Consider the following 25,490-nt stretch of genomic DNA (forward strand, 5'->3'; position numbering starts at 1 on the left):
CCAGGACCTCCAGAGAACGGCTGCCAAAAGCATCTCAGGTCAGAGGGTACGAAACCTAGCAGGCTGCCCCCACGTCTGATGTGTTGTTTGGGGTTACACATAGAAGGAGTGGTAAGCCATGTAAGATAAGAAAGTTAGCCAGTTAAATTAGTAGGAGCTAACACGTGAAGTTTTTGCATCGCTATCAGAGGAGGTATCTAGGCATTATGAGGTTGGAAAAGCCATTTTATGTGCATGTGAACTAGTGCCAGAAGCCTCCAGACAGAAGTTTGAAAATCTAAGGAAAGAAGCAGGGCCGGGATTCTCCGAAACGGGGGCTAAGTGTTGACGCCGGCGTAAACACCGGAGTGTTTCACGGCGACATCAATGGGCCCCATAGCCCAGCGATTCTGCGGCCCACAAGGGGCCAGCACGGGCACCACAGGAAGCGCGGGGGAGCGGCCCCAGACTGCACTGAAATAACGCAACACCCAAACACACAGGCGACCCTTGGAAGATTATTGTGCCAAGTCCCTCTGTGCCTGTGACATGTCTCTCTGTGACTGGCCAAGGTGAGTCAGCCAATGCTCTTGATGATCTCTGCCATGACCCTTTGTGAATGGACCAAGCTCTGGAGCGCCTCAGCAATGTACATGTGGGCCCGGGACATGTCCACTGTGACTGGATTCCCGTATCCAGCACCTCAACCATCGACCGCACAGTGTACCCCAAGCCTTGGACAATTTGACCCATGATTCTGACATGTTGACCCAAGGCTTCCACTAGGCGCAACATGTTCTGTGTTGGCCTGGGTACCACCCATTGTTGGCACGTTTCTTGGCCTGGAGGTGGCTGGACTTCTGCAGCTGCAGGCACTGGAAAGTTGCTGACACCCCTCCATTCTTTGAAATGGTCAATCAGTGGAATATGTTTGGCCAGTGATGCATGGCATTCATTGTAAACCCATGCCTTCCCTTCACTGATGGGATGGCAGATATTACGTACTTGTACCCACTTCACAATTGCCTTCACTCTCCAATGCTGCATTCCAACCTTATAATTTGGCCAATGTTGAGACTTTGATGTGAAGGTCTTGCATTTTACCTATCCCTTTAATAGCGCTGAATGAAATGATTGGCTTTCAATTGATTCCTGGCAATGAGGTCTGTCTCCGTTGTAACTGACCTGGATCTTATCTACTGGAGCAACACTAAAGGAGCCCCATAGCCCAGCTTAGCGGTCCTCCCACGCAGTCTTCACACTCGTCCCAGAAAGAACCAATCTCACCTTTGTTTTTGCATGATGCCATTGTTCTAGGACCTCAAGATAGTGCTGTTACACCTGTACTTAAGGTCAGAGTTCACCCCAACCTTCTCACTGTCCACGTACCTCTAATGTACCTGGAACCTCACAATGCAAAGGTAGAACTACGCCCTGGTATTCTAAAGCCTTCCCACTAATACTGGATCCTATTATTGTGGATGTTCTGACCTTCTCTCCACAAGCCCATCACCTGCGAAGCATCAATCCCCACGTGGACCCCCACCCACCTCATATGGGGGCTGTGAGCACAGTTAAGTACAGAGATGAAATCCTCAATGAGAGCTTCACATACCCCCCCCCGTATTACTGGTTGCGGGTGCCCCCCATGGCCGCCGCCATTCCCTCTGCAGCCTGCCAAGCTCAGGGATCGCAACTGTAAGACCACTCTGCACACTAAGCTGTGCTTCATTTCCTGCAGAGCACACAGTCCTTGTTCTCTCTTCAACTGGGGTACACCATGCCTGCATCTCTCATTGTCTCTTATCGCTGACTGTGAATTTCACATAGTCCCTGGATTGCCTATTATTTGTGACTCCTTTCCATTTCGCAGGAGCGTAGCTTTGCACTCTGTGACACCATTCCATTTCAAAAGAGGAAACTCTGCATTTTGTGACTCCTTTCCATTTAGCAGGAGGAATCTCTGCCTTCCCTCCTGCCCCTTGTCCTACTACCCCATTGCTCCACTTGTGCTCACCAGCCCCACCTCACCTCACATCCCACCCCCAGTTAAACTTTGGTCCACCAAAGTGAAGGATACATGAATCCTCCAGTACAGTGCTGTCGATACAGACAACGGTGTAGGCACCGGGAGCAGAAAGCCTCTGCAGTCCCCAACCCCAGGTGCAGCACTGGTCAGGTTTGGTCCAAATGGAGGGTCCATGAGTGCCGCAGTGCCGTGTTGTCCATAAAGATGCGCTTAACATTGAGCTGGAGGACACAAACCAATCTGTACCAGCAGAGAGGTGTTCAGCGCAGGCTATGTATGTGCATTCATCTCGAAGTCTCACGTGATCTGAGGTCCGCCTTGTGCACATCACTCACTGACAAATGGGTTTGAGGCTGACATGATTTCCCGCTGGTAAGTGTGGAAGGCATGGGGAAATTCCGGCGAGCAGTTAATTTAATGAGCAGTCATGACATGCGAATTAATGCAAATGTCTTTCATGCCACTAGGCAACAGGAAAACCGACCCGCCATTAACCCATCATTAGGAGAATATCAACGTATTTTTACACTGGCAGGTTTCCGATGTTTTGGCTTCTGCTCGATTCTTGTTTGTTATTGAACTCAGTTCATTTCTGTTTTCATTACCAGGCACTGTCCAGATATGTCAAGCCTCAGTACGTCACTCCAATCAGTCACTGGTTGCTGAAGGCTGGAAGGGAAGGTAAATCCATAATCAATTTGAAAGTACCATCATTGGATTATTTTATCTTAGCTATGTTTCGTGACTTTTCGCACATGTCACACGAGGGAGATATTAGGAAATTGAGTCCAAAAATGAGACCTCAATGTAAGAGGCAATTTAGGGGTTAAATAGACTGAGGTGGAAAAAAAACTGTTATCACAGAGTCAGAGGGATACGCCCACATTGGTCAAATTACATTGCCCCAGTCAGACTTAAACTCGTTAGTAGGAATACACTGGATTCCCCAGATCCATTGTTCTTCGGAACACTGATGTCTTACCAACTATTATCCCATTACAGAGTTTGATGGCATCTTTGACTGTCAATGGGAGGTTAGTTGCATATCGATAGCATGACTCTGTTCTTTTGTATAAATGGGAGTGGGCAATCAAACAGCCAAGATAATGATAATGGGTTCAAGTCTGGAAACCCCAGTGGAGAACCTATGTTTGAGTGGTTGGGCGGAGCTTAGAGAGGGAGAGAGAGAGAATGCTGTTTTGAACAGGAGCAGGCTTTGGAAACAGACCGAAAAGGTCATGAACGTTGCTACCGAGGCAGGCTTTGGAAAAAGGGTTCAGAACGAATGCCCCTACCAGAAGAGAAATTGCTTAGTAATGCAAGTATTGCCTTTGTCTGCCTGTGAAAGTGACATGAGTGGAACAACTGTTGCTCCCGGATGAGTCGGAAGAGGGTGGAATGGGAATATATATGGTTGGTTGGGGGAGCAGCGAGAGGTGCAAGTAGTGAGGATCAAGAAAAAATGGGAGGAGGTGTTGGGAGGGAAAAGTGGACTGTGGTGTGAGGCAATGCATAGGGTTAATTCAACCTCTTCTTGCATGAAAGGGGCTTGATTTAGTTCAAGATGGTGCATGGGGTAGATATGACCCAGGCAAGGAGAGTGGGTTCTTCCAAGGGGTGGCTGATGAGTGCGAGAGCCGGCGAATCATGCACACATGTTTTGGGGTTGCACGAAGCTGGAGAGTTATTGGGTAGCGGTGTTTGGGACGTGATCTAAAATTATGGGGGTGGAGGTCAGGCCGGACCCAATGGTGGCGAGCTTTGGGTTATCAGAAATGCCGGAGCTGCTGGACGGGAAGGGGGCAGATGTTGTGGCCTTCGCCTCTCTAATTGCCCGGCGAAGGACCTTGCTGAATTGGACGTCGAATGTGCCATTAGGGGTGGCGGCCTGGCTGGGTGACTTGTATGACTTTCTCCAGTTGGAAAAGATCAAATTTGAGTAGAGGGAGTCAGCGGAGGGCTTCGTGACATGGTGGGGTTGTTCATGACAATGTTTGATGAACTGTTCATCACGGAGGGTAAGAAGGAGGGGGGTGGGGGTAAAGGGGGGAAAATTGTACAAACGGTGGACTGTGAGTTTGTGGAGTGTATTGTTTATGTTACTGTTTGAAATAAATTACATTAAAAAAAGTGACATGTTCTGTTACAGTGTTGTTTAATGGGAACTAGTGTGTTAAGGTTACGAAACCGCATGTAATCTGTCATTATTAGAGTTGAAGTTTAAAAGTTTAAGTATTGTTTTCTTTTAATAAAGTTTGTTTATAAAATACCCAAACCATATTTCTTATATTATCACTCCTGGAATGAATCGATCTCTCCGCACCGTCTTAAAACTTAAAACATTTATGGCTCTGGTCCAGAATCTTAGCCACTGTTGAGAGCTGACCAGGCATCCATAACACACGGATATTGAAGAACACAACAGACCCATACATACCTCTCTACAGTCTTGTTTACATTTTCATAAGCTCAATAATATTGAAAACAAAGTGAGAGCTTGTTGATAGTTATTAAGCAAGACTATTCTTTCAGGTTTGGGTCCAGGTTCAAATCAAATTCTCCCTGAAGAATGAGGACTTTCTTTTGATTGTAAGGCACATGTACAAAGTCAGTTAGAAACATAGAAAATAGGAGCAGGAGAAAGCCATTCGGCCCTTTGAGCCTGCTCCACCATTGATTATAATCATGGCTGTCATCCAATTCAATAGGCTGATCCCACCTTCCCCCCATAGCCTTTGAGTTTGGAGAGTCTCAACTCTATTTCCTAGTTGAGTTAGGAATGCTGCATAAAAATGAAGTTAACGTGTTATGAATTAGCACTAACATTGTACCCCAGAAAATCTACAAGGTGGCTACCATAAAAAGGGAAACAGTCTTTACAGTCAAGTGACCACACTGTGTACAAGCCTGGATAATTAGTTTGCTTGGTTTTAAATAGTGAGCCATAATAGCAAGTCTACCATTGTCCACATTCAAAATGTTTATATGGACACCCTATCACACGGGTGACAACAATATGATAGGGAACTTGTATTCTGGTTAATTTGTCTCTCCCTAACCTAGCAACCCCGAGCCTAGTTAATAGAACATAACTAAAATAAGAAATGTTGGAAATACTCAGCAAGTCAGGCAACATATGTGGAGAACAAAACATATTTAATGGTTCAGGTTGATGATCTTTCATCAGAAGTGAAAAATGTGAGCGATGTAACAGATTCTAAGCAAGTCAAACGCCTGGAGGGAAAAAAGGGAAGATTTGTGCTGGGGTAAAAGGCAGATTAGATTAAATGACACAAGGGATGATAGTGCAAGCAAAAAGGGGGTAGTTATGGGGATACGTAAAGAAAAGAAAGATGGGTCTCCAGGAAGTGTTGACCCAAAAACATTACCAGCGACTGTTGTCCAAAAAAAGGGAGCTGTGGTTATAATCTGAAATGTTGAACTCAAGTGTTGAGTCCAGAAGTGCCCAATCGAAAGATGAAGTGCTATTCCTCATTATTCTGTCAAGCTTCATTGGAACCATGTAGGTGACTGAGAACCAAGAGGTCAAAGTAGAAATGGGGCAGAGAGCTAAAATGGAAAGTGACTTGAAACTCAGGGTCATGTCTATGGGCTGAACAGAGGTATTCCAAAAAGCAGTCATCCAATGTACCTTTGGTCTCCCTAAGGGGCAGGAGACTGCATCGTGAACAGTAAATACAGGATATGAAATTTCTAAAAAGTACAAGCAAGTCACAGTTTAATCTAAGAGTTTCTGGATCTCTGGACAGTGGTAATGGAGGAGGGTGAAAGAGCAGCAGGTGTTCCACTTTCTGCATATGCAAGGGAAGGGGAGTGGGTACTGTGTTGTCCTTTGTGATTCTTATTATCAGGATGGATGTTGTAGTGTCCAAAAAGACGACAGAAGCTAAGTTCAATAACAAAGCTAACATTTATTACACTACTTATTAAAACTCAACCACTTCCTCCTATTGCAAGCAATAATCTAGTAATCTATAATCTACACACTACTAATACTAGTCTCTACACTCTATTTATAACTGTTCTCTGCACTCTCTAGACCTTTCCAGCCCTCTCCCAGAAGCCTGTGAGTCAGTGCTTTATATAGGCCATCATCTAGCTCCATCTAGTGGTCAATTATGATATTACATTGACCCTTTATATTCCAGACATTCAACATAATGTCACAGGTACTAGGGGTGAATGAAGATTGGATCAGGATGTTGTAGAGGGAGCAGTCCTTTTGGGATACTGAAATGAAAAGGAGAGATGAGTTTGATGGTAGCCTTACACTTGAGGTGGTGGAAATGGTAGAGGATGATCCATTGAACACAAAGGCTGATGGGGTGGAGGTTGAGGACAAAAGGAACCCTATTGAGTTTCAAGATGGGAGGGGAAGAGGTAAGGACAGAAAATGGGAGATGGATTGTTCAAGATGGAGCCTGTCAAGCTCAGTGAAGGGGAATTTGTAGTTGAGGAAAAGTGAAAACCGACTGAAAGTAATGATGTGGATGATTACATTGCCAGAACTGATGCAAGAGATGGACAAACTGGGAGGCTGGAATAGAGTCCCTCTCGGATGTGAGGTGGGAGGAAGTTTAATCAAGGTAGCTGTGGGAGTGAGGTGTGCTTTTAGCAGATTTCAGAATTGAGTTGGTGTGACCTATTGCGTACAGACGCAACAGAACCTAGATGAGACAAAGAACATGGATCCACAGAAATGGATCCTATTCCACGGGTACAATGTACTTTCTGTCTATGAGGATAAAGATGAGAACTGTTGGAAGGAGAACCAGAATACTGACCATGTATCATTCAAGTATGGCAGCAGCCAAAGTGAAGAAAGGAAGAATAACGTGATAGTTTGAGGACATTCAATAATTCGTGGGACAGATACCATTATTTGTAAACAATGATCAAGAGTCCCTCATGGTATGTTGCCTATCCAGTGCAAAGTGATAGACATCTATAACTATCTTGAAAGGATATTGGAGATGGAGAGGGAGAATTAAATCTTTGAGGTTCATAGTGGAAGGAAGAATGTCAGAAAAAGTAAGCAAGACATCCTGTTTGGAGAGTATTGGATCTCGGAACTAAAATGAAGGACTGAATCTCAAGGGTCATAATTTCTGGATTTTTACCTGACCAGGTGCAAATTAGCATAGAGGTAAACAGGTTAGGGAGGTGAGCATGTGGCTGAAGGAAGGCTGTGGGCAAATAGGGTTCCATTTTAGGGGCATGAGCTCCAGCATTGTGAAGGAAGGAACTACTGTTGAAACAGGCTCCACCTGACCAGGGTGGTCACAAGGACCTTTTTTTATTTGTTCACAGAGCATCACTGTAAAAGATTTTTGATTACATTAAGGTTTTGGGATGTATAATTTGTACATCTGAATCCAATCATAACTCAATTTACCAATACTTGTCTTAATTAAGTTATTTTTCAAGGCTTTAACCATAATAGGTGGACCATGAACCTTCAGTGGTGAAACTAGGAGAAAGTGCTCAGATGATTAAGCTTTGGCCTGGATGGTGTAGAGCTTCTTTTTTAAAAGAAATATTTTTATTCTCCTCCTTTTTCACATTTTCTCCCAAATTTGCACCCACCAACAATAAACAATAAGCAGTAACGAATATAATGTCAATGCCCATATCAACAACAATCCCATCCTCCCACCAACCCCCAAACAACTGCCCGCATGTTAACATAAACAAATAACAAAAAGGAATCAGGGATCACCCATAGTCACCATTAACACATACAGTCCCCCTCCCCCAAACCCCCCGACTAATGTTCGATGTTATCCAATTCTTGAAAGTGCATAATGAATAACGCCCATGAGTTGTAGAACCCCTCCATCCTTCCCCTCAGTTCAAACTTCTCAAGAGTCAAGAATTCCAACAGGTCCCTCCGCCATGCCAGGGCACAGGGTGGAGAGGTTGCCCTCCATCCCAGCAGGACCTGCCTTCGGGCAATCAATGAGGCGAAGGCTACAACTTCTGCCTCCGCACCTGTTTCCAACCCCTGCTGGTCCGACACCCAGAATATGGCCTCCCGAGGGCCCGGGTCCAGTTTCACATGCACCACTTTAGAGATTACCCTAAAAACCTCCTTCCAGTAATCCTCCAGCTTTGGACAGGACCAAACCATATGAACGCGATTTCGGAGTCGGAGACCAGAGAATCCCACTCAAGGGGTGATTCTCGCTTGTTGGAGATGGTCATTGACTGGCACTTATGCAAAACGAATGGTACTTGCCATTTATCAGCTCAAGCCTAACTGTTGCCCATGTTTTGTTGCATATGAGCATTGGCTGCTTCAGTATCTGATGAGTTGTAAATGATATTTAACATTGTGCAGTCATCTGTGAACACCCTCACTTCTGACATTAAAGTCATTGATAAGCAGCTGAAGATGGCTGGGCCTAGGAATCCTGAGGAACTCCTGCAGTGATGTCCTGGGGCTGAGATGATTGCCCTCCAACAACACATCAATCTTCCTTTATGCTATGTGACCATACCATTTGTCGTATTTGGAGATAAAAGAATATCTTTGTAAATTGGTATTTAGATCAGATGATGAATATAGACATACAAAGAAGTTGCAACGTGGAAAAATATTGTTTGGTCCAACCAGATTGTGTTGACATTTACGCTCAACATGGGCAAATAATTTTATTTTTAGTCATTCATGCCGGTGGGCATTCCTGGCAAACCAGCATTTATTGATCATCCCAACTTCTCGACAACTGAATGGCTTGCTAGGCCATTTCATTGAATTTGATTTAACTTGGTTGAGGTCTTGAGGGTTGCTTTCTTGATTTAGTATAGTTGGAATTTTAGCAAGGCTTTTAACAGGTCCTAGGTAGCAAACTTGTCAGAAGAGGAAAAGCTCATGGGATCCATGAGAAAGTAGCAAATTGGATCCAAAATTGGCAGGAAGTAATGAATCGTAATGAATGGTGGGTGATTTTGTGACAGTTTCCAGTAGGGTTCCACAGCCTTGGTCCTCGGCCCTTTGTTTTTTTATGGTACATATTAATGATTTAGACTTAACTGTGAGAGGGCATGATTAAGGCGTTTGTGGATGTACAACATTGGTAATAACATAGAACATAGAACATAGAAAATACAGCACAGAACAGGCCCTTCGGCCCACGATGTTGTGCCGAACCTTTGTCCTAGATTAATCATAGATTATCATTGAATTTACAGTGCAGAAGGAGGCCATTCGGCCCTTTGAGTCTGCAGCGGCTCTTGGAAAGAGCACCCTACCCAAACTCAACACCTCCACCCAACACCAAGGGCAATTTGGACATTAAGGGCAATTTATCATTGGCCAATTCACCTAACCCGCACATCTTTGGACTGTGGGAGGAAACCGGAGCACCCGGAGGAAACCCACGCAGACACGGGGAGGACGTGCAGACTCCGCACAGACAATGACCCAAGCCGGAATCGAACCTGGGACCATGGAGCTGTGAAGCAATTGTGCTATCCACAATGCTACCGTGCTGCCCTTAAGAACAAATAAATCTACACTATATCATTTTACCGTAATCCATGTACCTATCCAATAGCTGCTTGAAGGTCCCTAATGTTTCCGACTCAACTACTTCCACAGGCAGTGCATTCCATGCCCCCACTACTCTCTGGGTAAGAACCTACCTCTGATATCCCTCCTATATCTTCCACCTTTCACCTTAAATTTATGTCCCCTTGTAATGGTGTGTTCCACCCGGGGAAAAAGTCTCTGACTGTCTACTCTATCTATTCCCCTGATCATCTTATAAACCTCTATCAAGTCGCCCCTCATCCTTCTCCGCTCTAATGAGAAAAGGCCTAGCACCCTCAACCTTTCCTCATAAGACCTACTCTCCATTCCAGGCAACATCCTGGTAAATCTTCTTTGCACCTTTTCCAGAGCTTCCACATCCTTCCTAAAACGAGGCGACCAGAACTGTACACAGTACTCCAAATGTGGCCTTACCAAAGTTTTGTACAGCTGCATCATCACCTCATGGCTCTTAAATTCAATCCCTCTGTTAATGAACGCGAGCACACCATAGGCCTTCTTCACAGCTCTATCCACTTGAGTGGCAACTTTCAAAGATGTATGAACATAGACCCCAAGATCTCTCTGCTCCTCCACATTGCCAAGAACTCTACCGTTAACCCTGTATTCCGCATTCATATTTGTCCTTCCAAAATGGACAACCTCACACTTTTCAGGGTTAAACTCCATCTGCCACTTCTCAGCCCAGCTCTGCATCCTATCTATGTCTCTTTGCAGCCGACAACAGCCCTCCTTACTATCCACAACTCCACCAATCTTTGTATCGTCTGCAAATTTACTGACCCACCCTTCAACTCCCTCATCCAAGTCATTAATGAAAATCACAAACAGCAGAGGACCCAGAACTGATCCCTGCGGTACGCCACTGGTAACTGGGATCCAGGCTGAATATTTGCCATCTACCACCACTCTCTGACTTCTATCGGTTAGCCAGTTTGTTATCCAACTGGCCAAATTTCCCACTATCCCATGCCTCCTTACTTTCTGCATAAGCCTACCATGGGGATGTGATTGATAGTGAAGGAAAAAGCAGGAAGATATCAATGGACTGGTCAGGTGGGCAGAAAAGTGACAAATGAAATTCAATCTGGAAAAGTGTGAGGTGATACATTTGGGGAGGGGCAATAAGTCAAGGAATGCGTAATAAATGCTGGGATAGTCAGAGGTGTAGAGGGGCAGAGATACCTTGGACTGTATGTCCATTGGACAGGTAGATAAGATTATTAAAAAGGCATATGGGATACGTTTGTGAGGGCCATAAAGAATCCAGCATGACTTTGTCGAGTCAAACAGAAAGTAACTTTATTTCAGAATATGTACACAGGGCCAATAGTTCACTACTGGTTCCCACACTGGCCAGCTCTATTTATACAGCTGTACTGCTAATGATTGCCCCAGCCACCTCTCATTGGGGGAGCTCATATTCCCCAAGTAACATGGGGTAACCAATTGTCCCCTGCCATTCAGATCCAGGCAGGTTAGAACAGATACTTTCCTTTATTAGCGGAGAGAAGAGAGACTGTGCTAGAACTGTATACTGTAACACTGGTTAAGCCACAGCCACAGTACTGTGCAGACTAGAGTCAGAGTTACCACATTACAGAAGGGATGTGATCGTATTAGAGAGGAGATTTACAAGGATGTTGCCAGGGCTGTAAAATATTAGTCGGAAAGAAATATTGGATAGACAGGGTTTTTTTTCTTTGGATTGGAAGAGGTTGAGGGAAACTTTAATTGAGGGGCAGCATGGTGGCACAGTGGTTAGCACTGCTGCCTATGGCGCTGAGGACCCGGGTTCGAATCCCAACCCTGGGTCAATGTCCGTGTGGAGTTTGCACATTCTCCCCGTGTCTGCGTGGGTTTCACCCCCACAAACCAAAGATGTGCAGGGTAAGTGGATTGGCCATGCTAAAATTGCCCCTTAATTGGAAAAAAAATAATTGGGTTCTCTAAATTTATTTTATAAAAATTGAGATGTATAAAATGATGAGGAGCCTAGATAGAGTGGAAAAGAAGGACCTATTTCCTTTAGCAAATAAATCACTAACCGGGTGAGGGGGGGGGGGGGGGGGGGGGACATCATAAGAAGGATGTGATAGCACTGGAAAGGGTGCAGAGGAGATTTACCAGGATGTTGCCTGGGCTTGAGAGTTTTAGTTATGAAGAGAGATTGGATAGACTGAGGTTGTTTTCCTTGGAGCAGAGGAGACTGAGGGGGGACATGATTTAGATGTATAAAATGATGAGGGGCATAGAGTCGACAGGAAGAAACTTTTCCCCTTGGTGGAGGGATCAATGACCAGGAGGCATAGATTTAAGGTAAGGAGCAGGAGGTTTAGAGAGGATGTGAGGAAATGCATTTTTACCCAGAGGGTGGTGGGAGTTTGAAACTCACTGCCTGAAAGGCTGGTGGAGGCAAAGGCCCTCATAACATTTAAGAAGTATTTAGATGTGCACTTGTGATTCCCAAGGCATACAAGGCGATGGGCCAAGTGCTGGAAAATGGAATTAGAATAGATAGGTGGTTGTTTTTGACTGGCTCAGACTTGATGGGTCGAATGGCCTTTTCTATGCTGTATGACTCTATGATTTTATGACCAAGAGCTGGAAATTGGGATTAGACTGTATAGCAGTTTTTCAGCTCGCAGACTCAATGGGCCATACATTTCTGTGGCTCTATGATTTCAGAGGACAGATCAGAGTCATTCCTGTAATCTGTAGTCTATTATAGACCAGACCAAGTAAGGAAGGCAGATCTTATCTTTTTTTTAAAAAATATTTTTATTAAGGTTTTTTAACAACACAATTTTTTCCCCTTACAAACAATAACCGCCCCCCCCCCCCCCCACACCGTAACAAAATAACGCAAATTCTCCCTGAGCAAGATATATGCAAGGCAAGATGGTATATTTACATAGCTTTATACACTGGCTCTTGGCCGCGCGTACCGTTTCCCCCCACCCTCCATGCTATCTCCCGCTCGTCCATCCCCTCAAACAGTCTCTCGTTCCCCTTCCCCCCCCCCCCCCCCCCCCCCCCCCCCCCCCCCCCCCCAGGGTTGCTGCTGCTGCTGATCGACCTTCTTCTAACGTTCCGCGAGATATTCTAGGAACGGTTGCCACCGCCTGTAGAACCCCTGTGCAGACCCTCTCAAAGCAAACTTAATCCTCTCCAATTTTATGAACCCCGCCATGTCGTTAATCCAGGCCTCCAGGCTAGGGGGCTTCGCCTCCTTCCACAATAGCAAGACCCTTCGCCGGGCTACGAGGGACGCAAAGGCCAGAGTTCCGGCCTCTTTCGCCTCCTGCACTCCCGGCTCATCCACGACTCCAAATGTTGCTAGCCCCCAGCTTGGCTTGACCCGGACTTTCACCACCTGGGATATTACTCCCGCCACTCCTCTCCAGAACCCCTCCAATGCCGGGCATGACCAAAACATATGGACATGGTTCGCCGGGCTCCCTGAACATCTTTCACATCTATCCTCTACCCCAAAGAACCTACTCAGCCTTGCCCTCGTCAAATGCACTCTGTGAACCACCTTAAATTGTATCAGACTGAGCCTGGCACACGAGGAGGAGGTATTAACCCTACCCAGGGCATCGGCCCATAGCCCTTCCTCAATCTCCTCCCCCAGCTCCTCCTCCCATTTACCTTTCAGTTCTTCTACTAGCGCTTCCCCCTCTTCTTCCATCTCTTAGTATATTTCCTACACCTTGCCCTGCCCGACCCATACGCCCGAGATCACCCTATCTTGAACTTCTTGTACCGGGAGCAACGGAAATTCCCTCACCTGTCGCCTCACAAAAGCCCTCACCTGCATATATCTAAATGCATTTCCCGGGGGTAACTCAAATTTCTCCTCCAGTGCCCCTAGGCTCGCAAATGTCCCGTCAATGAACAGGTCCCCCATTCTTCTTATCCCCGCCCGATGCCAGCCTTGGAACCCCCGTCCATCTTCCACCGGACAAACCGGTGGTTACCCCTGATCGGGGACCACACCGATGCTCCCATTGCACCCCTGTGTCTTCTCCACTGGCCCCAGATCTTTAGTGTTGCCGCCACCACCAGGCTTGTGGTGTATTTTGTCGGCGAGAGCGGCAGCGGTGCCGTTACCAACGCCCCCAGGCTCGTTCCTTTACAGGACGCCATCTCCATCCTCTTCCATGCCGCCCCCTCTCCCTCCATAACCCACTTACGGATCATCGCCACATTTGCTGCCCAGTAGTAACTCTCTAGGTTTGGCAAAGCCAACCCTCCTCGGTCCCTGTTGCGTTCCAAGAACCCTCTCCTAACCCTCGGGGTCTTATTTGCCCACACATACCCCATAATACTTCTACCTACTCTCTTGAAAAAGCCCTTGGTGATCACAATGGGGAGGCACTGAAACACGAACAAAAACCTCGGAAGGACCACCATTTTGACCGACTGCACCCTACCCGCCAACGAGAGCGGGAGCATGTCCCATCTTTTAAAATCCTCCTCCATTTGCTCCACCACCCTCGTCAAATTCAGTTTATGTAGGGCCCCCCAACTTCTGGCTATCTGGATCCGAAAACTCCTCTCCGCCCTCCTCAGCGGTAGGTCTCCTATCCCTCTTTCTTGGTCCCCTGCCTGTAATACAAAGAGGTCACTCTTCTCTACATTAAGCTTGTAGCCCGAAAACTCTCCAAACCCCTTCAGAGTCTGCATGACCTCCACCATCCCTCCATTGGGTCCGCCACGTATAGCAGCAGGTCATCCGCATATAGCGATACCCGATGCTCCTCACCCCCGCGGACTATCCCCCTCCATTTCTGAGACTCCCTAAGTGAGGGCAGCATGGTAGCCTTGTGGATAGCACAATTGCTTCACAGCTCCAGGGTCCCAGGTTCGATTCTGGCTTGGGTCACTGTCTGTGCGGAGTCTGCACATCCTCCCCGTGTGTGCGTGGGTTTCCTCCGGGTACTCCGGTTTCCTCCCACAGTCCAAAGATGTGCGGGTTAGGTGGACTAGCCATGATAAATTGCCCTTAGTGTCCAAAATTGCCCTTAGTGCTGGATGGGGTTACTGGGTTATGGGGATAGGGTGGCGGTGTTGACCTTGGGTAGGGTGCTCTTTCCAAGAAGAGGGTCCTCCTTCTGCTCTGTAAATTCTATGATATGGCCAAGGGTTTGATCGCCAATGCAAACAACAGGGGGGACAGGGGGCACCCCTGTCTCGTCCCTCGGTACAGCCGAAAGTACTCTGACCTCCGCCGGTTTGTCATTACGCTCGCCACCGGGGTGCTGTAAAGGAACTTAACCCATCTAATGAACCCTCCCCCGAACCCTAACCTGCGCAATACCTCCCAGAGGTACTCCCACTCTACTCGGTCAAAGGCTTTTTCCGCGTCCATAGCTGCCACTATGTCCGCCTCTCCCTCCTCCGATGTCAACGTTATCACGTTTAAGAGCCGCCGCACATTGGTATTTAACTGCCTGCCCTTTACGAATCCCGTTTGGTCCTCGTGAATCACCCCCGGGACACAGTCCTCGATCCTCGTGGCCAATACCTTCGCCAATAGCTTAGCATCCACATTGAGGAGCGAAATCGGCCTGTACGATCCACACTGCAGTGGATCCTTGTCTCGCTTTAGGATCAGGGAGATTGTCGCCTCCGACATTGTCTGGGGCAGGGTTCCCTCCTCTCTTGCCTCGTTGAAGGTCCTCACTAGTAGCGGGGCCAGCAGGTCCACATATTTTCTGTAGAATTCCACCGGGAACCCGTCCGGCCCCGGGGCCTTCCCCGCCTGCATGCTCCCCAAACACTTACTCAACTCCTCCAGCCCAAATGGTGCCCCCAAACCAACCGCCTCCTGCTCCTCCACCCTCGGGAACCCCAGCTGGTCCAGGAATCGCCTCACCCCCCTTCCCCCCCTGGGGGCTGGGATCTGTACAGCTCTTCATAGAAGTCCTTAAATACCTTATTTATTTCCGTTGCACTTCGAACCATGGCTCCCCTTCCATCTTTGATTCCCCGTATTTCCCTCGCTGCCGCCCTCTTTCGGAGCTGGTGCGCCAGCATCCGACTAGCCTTTTCCCCGTACTCGTAAGTCGCCCCTTGCGCCTTCCTCCACTGTGCCTCCGCCTTCCCCGTGGTCAGCAGGTCAAACTCCGTCTGGAGCCGTCGCCTTTCCCCAAGTAATCTTTCCTCCGGGGCCTCTGCGTATTTCCTGTCCACCCGCAAGATCTCCCCCACTAGCCTCTCCCTTTCCATTCCCTCTATCTTCTCCCTATGAGCCCTGATGGAGATCAGCTCTCCCCTGATCACCACCTTCAACGCCTCCCATACCACCCCCACTCGCACCTCCCCGTTGTCGTTGGCCTCCAAGTACCTTTCAATACACCCCCTCACCTTCCCACACACCACCTCATCGGCCAGGAGTCCCACATCCAGCCGCCACAGCGGGCGTTGGTCCCTCTCCTCTCCCAGCTCCAGTTCCACCCAGTGCGGGGCATGGTCCGAAACGGCTATGGCCGAATACTCGGTCCCCCCCACTCTCAGGATGAGCGCCCTGCCCAGAACAAAGAAATCAATCCGGGAGTAAGCCTTATGCACGTGGGAGAAAAAAGAAAATTCCCTGGCCTGCGGTCTTGCAATCCTCCATGGGTCCACTCCCCCCATCTGATCCATAAACCCCCTAAGTACCTTGGCCGCCGCCGGCCTCCTTCCCGTCCTTGATCTGGAGCGGTCCAGTGCTGGGTCCAGCACCGTATTGAAGACCCCTCCCATTATTAGTCCTCCTTCCTCCAGATCCGGAATGCGTCCCAACATGCGCTTCATGAATCCAGCATCATCCCAGTTCGGGGCGTATACATTTACCAACACCATCCACGTCCCTTGCAACCTACCACTCACCATCACATATCTCCCTCCATTATCCGCTACGATAGTCTTGGCCTCAAATGACACATGCTTTCCCACCAGAATTGCCACCCCTCTATTTTTTGCGTCCAATCCCGAGTGAAATACCTGTCCTACCCATCCCTTTCTTAACCTGACCTGGTCCGCCACCTACAGGTGTGTCTCTTGGAGCATTGCCACATCTGCCTTCAGTCCCTTCAAGTGCGCGAACACTCGAGCCCTCTTCACCGGCCCATTGAGGCCCCTCACGTGCCACGTTATCAGCCGGATTGGAGGGACTCTCACCCCCTCCCCCCCCCTGCCGACTAGCCATCTCCTTTTCTGGGCCAGTCCCTTGTCCGCGTCTCCCTCACTCTCCAGTCCCCCAGCTGGGGGACCCCCGTCCCAGCCACCTCTTCTGTGTCCCGTTCTCTTTCGGCCAGTGCAGCAGCAACCCTTTTTCCCCCCCCTTCCCCCCTCCCGCCTCCCGCTAGATCCCCGTCTAGCTTTTTTATTCCCCCCATATCCCTCCCGTAAGTCAGCTGGCACCTGCTGACCCCGGCTTCCCCACCATCCCTTTAACCCCCCCGTGTGGGAATCTCCCAATCAATGTACATTCCTTTGTTCCCCTTCCCGCCCTTTTTTTTTTTGCCGCGCGCGGGAAATACAACCCCGCGCTTCCCAAAGCCTGCCCCGCCCCCCATGGCGCTGCTCCTGTCATGGCCTTGTCCCTCTCCCCCAGCCCATATATCCTTTCCTGCGCGTGGTTGACCCCCTATGTACAACAACCATCATACTTCACCCCTCAAACACCCCCCTCCCACACAAACCCTCAATTAGAGTCCAATTTTTCAGCTAATATAAAGGTCCACGCCTCTTCCGGCGTTTCGAAGTAGTGGTGTTGGCCATTATGTGTAACCCACAGTCGCGCTGGCTGCAGCATTCCAGATTTCACCCCTTTCCGGTGCAGCACCGCTTTAGCCCGGTTGAAACCCGCTCTCCACTTAGCGACCTCCGCGCTCCGGTCCGGGTATATTCTGATCTCCGCGTTGTCCCACTTGCTGCTCTGTTCCTTCTTGGCCCATTTCAGGACCCTCTCTCTGTCCGTAAACCGGTGAAATCTCACCACCATCGCCCTTGGCGGCTCTTTTGCATTGGGCTTCCTCGCTAGCACTCGGTGCGCCCCATCCAGCTCCAGCAAACTTGGGGGGGCCTCCACACCCATCAGCGTCCCGATCATTGTGCCCACATATGCCGCGGCATCGGCCCCCTCCATTCCTTCTGGGAGACCCAGGATCCTCAAGTTGTTTCTCCTTGATCTGTTCTCCGGGTCTTCGAGTCTTCCTGCCCACGTCTTGTGCAGCGCCTCGTGCCGCTCCACTCTCTCCGCCAGGCCCACGAGCTCGTCGCCGTTCTCACTCACTTTTTCCTGGATCTCCTGAATCTTCACCTCTTGGGCTTTCTGGGTTGCTCCAAGTTTTTCCACCATTGCCAGTATAGGCGCCACCATCTCCTTACGCAGCTCCTCGAAGCAGCACTTGATGAACTCTTTCATCTCCTCTCTGTCCGTGGGCGCCGCCATTTTGTTTTTTTCTTCTTTCTTCTCCCGCTGCTCCAGGGCCGCTTTCCTCGCTGTTTCACTGCGGGTCCGGTCCATGCAGGGCTGTAGGGGGCTTCCTCCGTTCTTCCCCACGGGGTGTTTTTTTTTACAGGTCCGTTGGGGCTCCGTTAGCGGGCCCAAAAGTCCGTTTCTGCGGGAGCTGCCGACTCGTGCGGCTTTGCTCTGCATCGCCGCGACCCGGAAACAGGCAGCTCTTATCTAAAGGACATTTGTGAACCAGCTGGACTTTGATGTAAATCTTTTACTTTTAATTCTTTTCTTTTATGCTCTATACCTCTATTTATAAATTTAAGGATCCCACATGCTTTTTTTAACAGCTTTGTCACTTTCAAAGATTTACATATGTGACCTCCTCGGCTTCTCCATGCCTGTACCCTCTTTAAAATTGTACAACCTGAAAGTTGCCCTCCAAGTCCCTGCAACTTCCCCTTCAAGAGGCCTATAGTCAATCTATGGCATTTAGAAAATGAGAGGTGACCTAATTGATATGAAGTATGTTGAGAGGTAGATACCTTGGTAGATGGGAGAATTTAGAACACGTGAGCATAGCCTCAGGATAAGGAGATCATTTAGGACTGAGGGGAGGACAAATTTATTCAATCAATGGATTGTGAGTCTTCGGAATTCCCCAGAGGGTTGTGAATATATTTAAGGATGCGATACCCATCGACTCTGCACCGACCCACTTAAGCCCTCACTTCCACCCTATCCCTGTTACCTAATAACCCTTCCTAACCCTTTTGGACACTAAGGGCAATTTAGCATGGCCAATCCACCTAACCTGCACATCTTTGGACTGTGGGAGGAAACCAGAGTACCCGGAGGAAACCCACACAGACACTGGGAGAACGTGCAGACTCCGCACAGCCAGTGACCCAGCGGGGAATCGAACCTGGGACCCTGGCGCTGTGAAGCCACAGCGCAAGCCACTGTGCTACCATGCTGCCCCAATGGGATAGAACCCGCCGATCGCTCCCCTCACCGTGAACCTAACCTTGTTGAGATGCAAGAATATCAAATCGCCGAGCCATGCTGCCACACTGGGGCGGTGCCGCCTGTCTCCAACTCAGCAGGATCTGCTGCCGAGCCAGCAAGGAGGCAAAAGCCAAAGCGTCCGCCATCACCCCCGCCCTCAGGTCCGACTGGTCTGACACCCCAAATATCGCCACTAATGGACAGGGCTCCAGACCCACATTTAAAATTGCCGATATGGTATTAAAAAGAGGCCCCCAAGGACTTCCGGGTGCGGCGATGACCAGCTGAGTCGCACGTTTCGGCAGCTCCCGGTGAAACGGACTTTTGGGCTCTTGATAGGAGCCCCAACGGCAATTTTGACGGCTAAAAACACTGTGCGGTAAACCAGAAGGGAATCCCCCCTGGATACGGATGAAAAAAGGAGGAGAAAGTGGCCGGATTGCAGTGGATCCTTTAGAACAGCGGCAAAGAAGGCAAGCAAAAACCAAGATGGCGTCGGAAGGTGGCAGTTTAACATGGGGCCCTGAACAACAAGAGTTCTTGAAATGCTGTGTGGAAGAGCTCAAAAAGGAAATGAAGAAAGAGCTGATGGCCCCGATACTACAGGCGATCGAAGGGCTAAAGGAGGAACAAAAGACCCAGGAGCGGGAGCTTCGGGTCGTGAAGGCAAAGGCAGCCGAGAATGAGGACGACATACAGGGCCTGGTGGTGAAGACGGAGACGCATGAGGCACATCAGAAACGATGTGTGGAAAGGTTGGAGGCACTGGAGAACAACGCAAGGAGGAACAACCTGAGGGCTCTCGGTCTTCCTGAAGGTGCGGAGGGAGCGGACGTCGGGGCATATGTGAGCATGATGCTGCACTCGTTAATGGGAGCGGAGGCCCCGGCGGGTCCGTTGGAGGTGGAGGGAGCATACCGAGTGATGGCGCGAGGACCGAGAGCAGGAGAAATTCCCAGAGCCATAGTGGTGAGATTCCTCCGTTTTAAGGATAGAGAAATGGTCCTTAGATGGGCAAAGAAAACTCGGAGCAGTAAATGGGAGAACGCGGTGATCCGCGTTTATCAAGACTGGAGTGCGGAGGTGGCAAGAAGGAGGGCGAGCTTTAATCGGGCCAAGGCGGTGCTTCATAAAAAGAAGATAAAATTTGGAATGCTGCAACCGGCAAGACTGTGGGTCACATATCGAGGGAGGCACCACTACTTTGAGACGGTGGATGAAGCGTGGACTTTTATTGTGGAAGAAAAACTGGAATGAGCGGGTTATTAAAAAGAACGTTTGAACAAAGTGGTGGGGCGAATGTGGGGGCGAAGAGGGGGGTTAAAAAGGGGGAAAAGAGGAGTTTTATGTACTAATCCTGCGAGGTGGTAACTTTTCTCTCTTCCACAGGTGGTGATGGGGGGAGGAGGGGAGGTGGAGGAGATGGGGCGTTGGCCATTGGGGGCGGGGCCAAGGGAGAAGCGCGGGCTTGGTTCCCGCGCTATGATAATCATGGCGGGAATAGAGAAGCAGGAAGGAGGGGGCGTCGCACGGTGCGAGCCGAGGTCACGGGGGGAAGCCGAGGTCGGCCAGAGTTTGCTGACTTCTGGGAGCAACATGGGGGGAGTAATTACGCTAGCAGGGGATCTAGCGGGGGGGGGTGGGAGGGGGGAATTACTGGGTTGCTGCTGCTGGGGAGAGGGGGGAGCTGGTATGGGAGGGGATGGGCGGGGGGGCACCGCCTGGGGGAGATACAGCTGCGTGGGAACCGGGTGAGGAGCTGGAAAAAGGGGATGGCTAATCGACAAGGAGGGGGGGGGTGGTTGGAAGCCCCCCAACCCGGCTGATCACGATGGAACATGAGAGGGCTGAACGGGCCGATAAAGAGGGCACGGGTACTCGCACACCTTAAGAAACTTAAGGCAGATGTGGTTATGTTACAGGAAACGCACCTGAAACTGATAGACCAGGTTAGGCTACGCAAAGGATGGGTGGGGCAGGTGTTCCATTCGGGGCTAGATGCGAAAAACAGGGGGGTGGCTATATTAGTGGGGAAGCGGGTAATGTTCGAGGCAAAGACTATAGTGGCGGATAACGGGGGCAGATACGTGATGGTGAGTGGCAAACTACAGGGGGAGACCGTGGTTTTGGTAAACGTATATGCCCCGAACTGGGATGATGCCAATTTTATGAGGCGGATGCTAGGACGCATTCCGGACCTAGAGATGAGAAAGCTAATAATGGGGGGAGATTTTAATACGGTGTTGGAACCAGGGCTGGATAGGTCGAAGTCCAGGACTGGAAGGAGGCCGGCAGCAGCCAAGGTACTTAAAGATTTTATGGAGCAGATGGGAGGTGTAGACCCGTGGAGATTTAGCAGACCTAGGAGTAAGGAGTTCTCATTTTTCTCCTATGTCCATAAAGTCTACTCGCGAATAGACTTTTTTGTGCTGGGAAGGGCGTTGATCCCGAAGGTGAGGGGAACGGAGTATACGGCTATAGCCATTTCGGATCACGCTCCACACTGGGTAGACTTGGAGATAGGGGAGGAAACAGGAGGGCGCCCACCCTGGAGAATGGACATGGGACTAATGGCAGGTGAGGGGGTGTGTCTAAGGGTGAGGAGGTGCATTGAAAAGTACTTGGAACTCAATGATAATGGGGAGGTCCAGGTGGGAGTGGTCTGGGAGGCGCTGAAGGCGGTGGTTAGAGGGGAGCTGATATCAATAAGGGCACATAAAGGGAAGCAGGAGAGTAAGGAACGGGAGCGGTTGCTGCAAGAACTTTTGAGGGTGGACAGACAATATGCGGAAGCACCGGAGGAGGGACTGTACAGGGAAAGGCAAAGGCTACATGTAGAATTTGACTTGCTGACTACGGGCACTGCAGAGGCACAATGGACGAAGGCACAGGGTGTACAGTACGAATATGGGGAGAAGGCGAGCAGGTTGCTGGCCCACCAATTGAGGAAAAGGGGAGCAGCGAGGGAAATAGGGGGAGTGAGGGATGAGGAAGGAGGGATGGAGCGGGGAGTGGAGAGAGTGAATGGAGTGTTCAAGACATTTTATAAAAAAATTTATGAAGCTCAACCCCCGGATGGGAGGGAGAGAATGATGGGCTTCTTGGATCAGCTGGAATTTCCCAAGGTGGAAGAGCAGGAAAGGGTGGGACTGGGAGCACAGATCGAGGTAGAAGAAGTGGTGAAAGGAATTAGGAGCATGCAGGCGGGAAAGGCCCCGGGACCGGATGGATTCCCAGTCGAATTCTATAGAAAATATGTGGACTTGCTCGCCCCGGTACTGACGAGGACCTTTAATGAGGCAAAGGAAAGGGTACAACTGCCCCCGACTATGTCTGAAGCAACAATATCGCTTCTCTTAAAGAAGGAAAAGGACCCGCTACAATGCGGGTCCTATAGACATATTTCCCTCCTAAATGTAGATGCCAAGATCCTGGCCAAGGTAATGGCAATGAGAATAGAGGAATGTGTCCCGGGGGTGGTCCACGAGGACCAAACTGGGTTTGTGAAGGGGAGACAGCTGAACACGAATATACGGAGGCTGTTAGGGGTAATGATGATGGCCCCACCAGAGGGGGAAACGGAGATAGTAGTGGCGATGGATGCCGAGAAAGCATTTGATAGAGTGGAGTGGGATTATTTGTGGGAGGTGTTGAGGAGATTTGGTTTTGGAGAGGGGTATGTTAGATGGGTGCAGCTGTTGTATAGGGCCCCGATGGCGAGCGTGGTCACGAATGGACGGGGATCTGCATATTTTCGGCTTCATAGAGGGACAAGGCAGGGATGCCCTCTGTCCCCATTATTGTTTGCACTGGCGATTGAGCCCCTGGCGATAGCGTTGAGGGGTTCCAAGAAGTGGAGGGGAGTACTTAGAGGAGGAGAAGAACACCGGGTATCTTTGTATGCGGACGATTTGCTACTATACGTGGCAGACCCGGCGGAGGGGATGCCAGAAATAATGCAGATACTTGGGGAGTTTGGGGATTTTTCAGGGTATAAATTGAACATGGGGAAAAGTGAGTTGTTTGTGGTGCATCCAGGGGAGCAGAGTAGAGAAATAGAGGACCTACCGTTGAGGAAGGTAACAAGGGACTTTCGTTACCTGGGGATCCAGATAGCCAAGAATTGGGGCACATTGCATAGGTTAAATTTAACGCGGTTGGTGGAACAAATGGAGGAGGATTTCAAGAGATGGGATATGGTATCCCTGTCACTGGCAGGGAGGGTGCAGGCGGTTAAGATGGTGGTCCTCCCGAGATTCCTCTTTGTGTTTCAGTGCCTCCCGGTGGTGATCACGAAGGCTTTTTTTAAAAGGATTGAAAAGAGCATCATGGGTTTTGTGTGGGCCGGGAAGACCCCGAGAGTGAGGAAGGGATTCTTACAGCGTAGCAGGGATAGGCACTACCGAGCCTAAGTGAGTATTATTGGGCCGCTAATATTTCAATGGTGAGTAAGTGGATGGGAGAGGAGGAGGGAGCGGCGTGGAAGAGATTGGAGAGGGCGTCCTATAGGGGGACTAGCCTACAGGCTATTGTGACAGCCCCATTGCCGTTCTCACCGAGGAACTACACCACAAGCCCGGTGGTGGTGGCTACACTGAAGATTTGGGGACAGTGGAGACGGCATAGGGGAAAGACTGGAGCCTTGGGGGGGTCCCCGATAAGAAACAACCATAGGTTTGCCCCGGGGGGAATGGATGGGGGATATGGAATGTGGCAAAGAGCAGGAATAACGCAACTGAAAGATCTGTTTGTGGATGGGAAGTTCGCGAGTCTGGGAGCGCTGACCAAGAAATATGGGTTGCCCCCAAGGGAATGCATTCAGGTATATGCAACTGAGGGCTTTTGCGAGGCAACAGGTGAGGGAATTCCCGCAGCTCCCGACACAAGAGGTGCAGGACAGAGTGATCTCAAAGACATGGGTGGGGGATGTTAAGGTGTCAGATATATATAGGGAAATGAGGGACGAAGGGGAGACTAGGGTAGATGAACTAAAAGGGAAATGGGAAGAAGAGCTGGGGGAGGAGATCGAGGAGGGGCTGTGGGCAGATGCCCTAAGCAGGGTAAACTCGTCGTCCTCGTGTGCCAGGGTAAGCCTGATTCAGTTTAAGGTATTACACAGGGCGCATATGACTGGAGCACGGCTCAGTAAATCTTTTGGGGTGGAGGATAGGTGTGCGAGGTGCTCGAGAAGCCCAGCGAATCATACCCATATGTTTTGGTCATGCCCGGCACTACAGGGGTTTTGGATGGGGGTGACAAAGGTGCTTTCAAAAGTAGTGGGGGTCCGGGTCGAACCAAGCTGGGGGTTGGCTATATTTGGAGTTGCACAAGAGCCGGGAGTGCAGGAGGCGAGAGAGGCCGATGTTTTGGCCTTTGCGTCCCTAGTAGCCCGGCGCAGGATATTGTTAATGTGGAAAGAAGCCAAGCCCCCGGGGGTGGAGACCTGGATAAATGACATGGCAGGGTTTATAAAGCTAGAGCGGATTAAGTTCGTTCTAAGGGGGTCGGCTCAAGGGTTCACCAGGCGGTGGCAACCGTTCGTCGAATACCTCGCAGAAAGATAGATGGAATGGAAAAAAGAAGGCAGCAGCAGCAGCCCAGGATCAGGGGGGGGGGGGGGGGGGGGGGGGGGAGGAGGATCCAGAAGGACTCTCAGGGTTGTTAATATATACTGTATAATATGTATAGGTCGTTGCGACAGATAATTATATATTGGACTGTTAAATTATATTTTTGGAGAGTGTTACTTGTGATAAGGCAGTTGCCAATTAGGGTTAGTTTTCATTTTTGTTATTTATTATTTATTCATTTTTGTTTATAAAATAGGTCATTGTTATTTGTGTTGTTATAATATTGTGTAAAGGATGCACAATGTACTGTGTTGGTTGACCAAAAATTTTCAATAAAATATTTATTTAAAAAAAAAAAGAGGCCCCCAAAAACCCACCAACTCGGGGCAGGACCTGAACACGTGCGTATGATTCGCTGGCCCCCTCGAGCACCACTCACTCCTATCCTCACCCCCTTCAAAAAGCGACTCATTCTGGCCTTGGTGAGCTGTGCTCTGAACACCACCTTGAGTTTTATCAAACTTAACCTCGTGCAGGATGATGTAGCATTTACCTTATGCAGAGCTTCACTCCACATCTCCTCCTCCAAAATGGGACCCAACTCCTCCTCTCATCTAGCTTTCGCCTCCTCCATTGGAACTTTGTCTTCCCCCAGGATCCATCCATATAACTCGGATATGCTGCACATGAAACAATTCTCTCAAGCAAAGTGGACGACTGCGCTACCTGGAATGTCAGGAACACTCGTCAGACCCAATCACACACCTGAAAGTACCTGAACCTATCCATCCCACCAAAACCTACCTTCTCCCTCAGCTCCTCCCAGTCAGCACACTAAAAATATGTCCTATAACCGCTCCAGCCCCCTACTGCCTA

The 25,490-nt window shown here is 49.4% G+C and overlaps 1 protein-coding gene across 1 annotated transcript in view; it reads left to right on the forward strand.

Moving 5' to 3' along the window:
* The window catches only part of LOC140408643 (uncharacterized), a 169,943-nt gene that overhangs the window by 124,466 nt on the left and 19,987 nt on the right, over window positions 1-25,490 (forward strand). The window contains exon 6 of the mRNA XM_072496121.1: window positions 2,617-2,689. Coding sequence (XP_072352222.1) covers window positions 2,617-2,689 — 73 coding nt within the window. The remainder of the gene's footprint in view (window positions 1-2,616; window positions 2,690-25,490) is intronic.

The sequence above is a fragment of the Scyliorhinus torazame genome, chromosome 3 (genome assembly GCF_047496885.1).
Source record: "Scyliorhinus torazame isolate Kashiwa2021f chromosome 3, sScyTor2.1, whole genome shotgun sequence".
NCBI classification, from domain to species: Eukaryota; Metazoa; Chordata; class Chondrichthyes; order Carcharhiniformes; family Scyliorhinidae; genus Scyliorhinus; species Scyliorhinus torazame.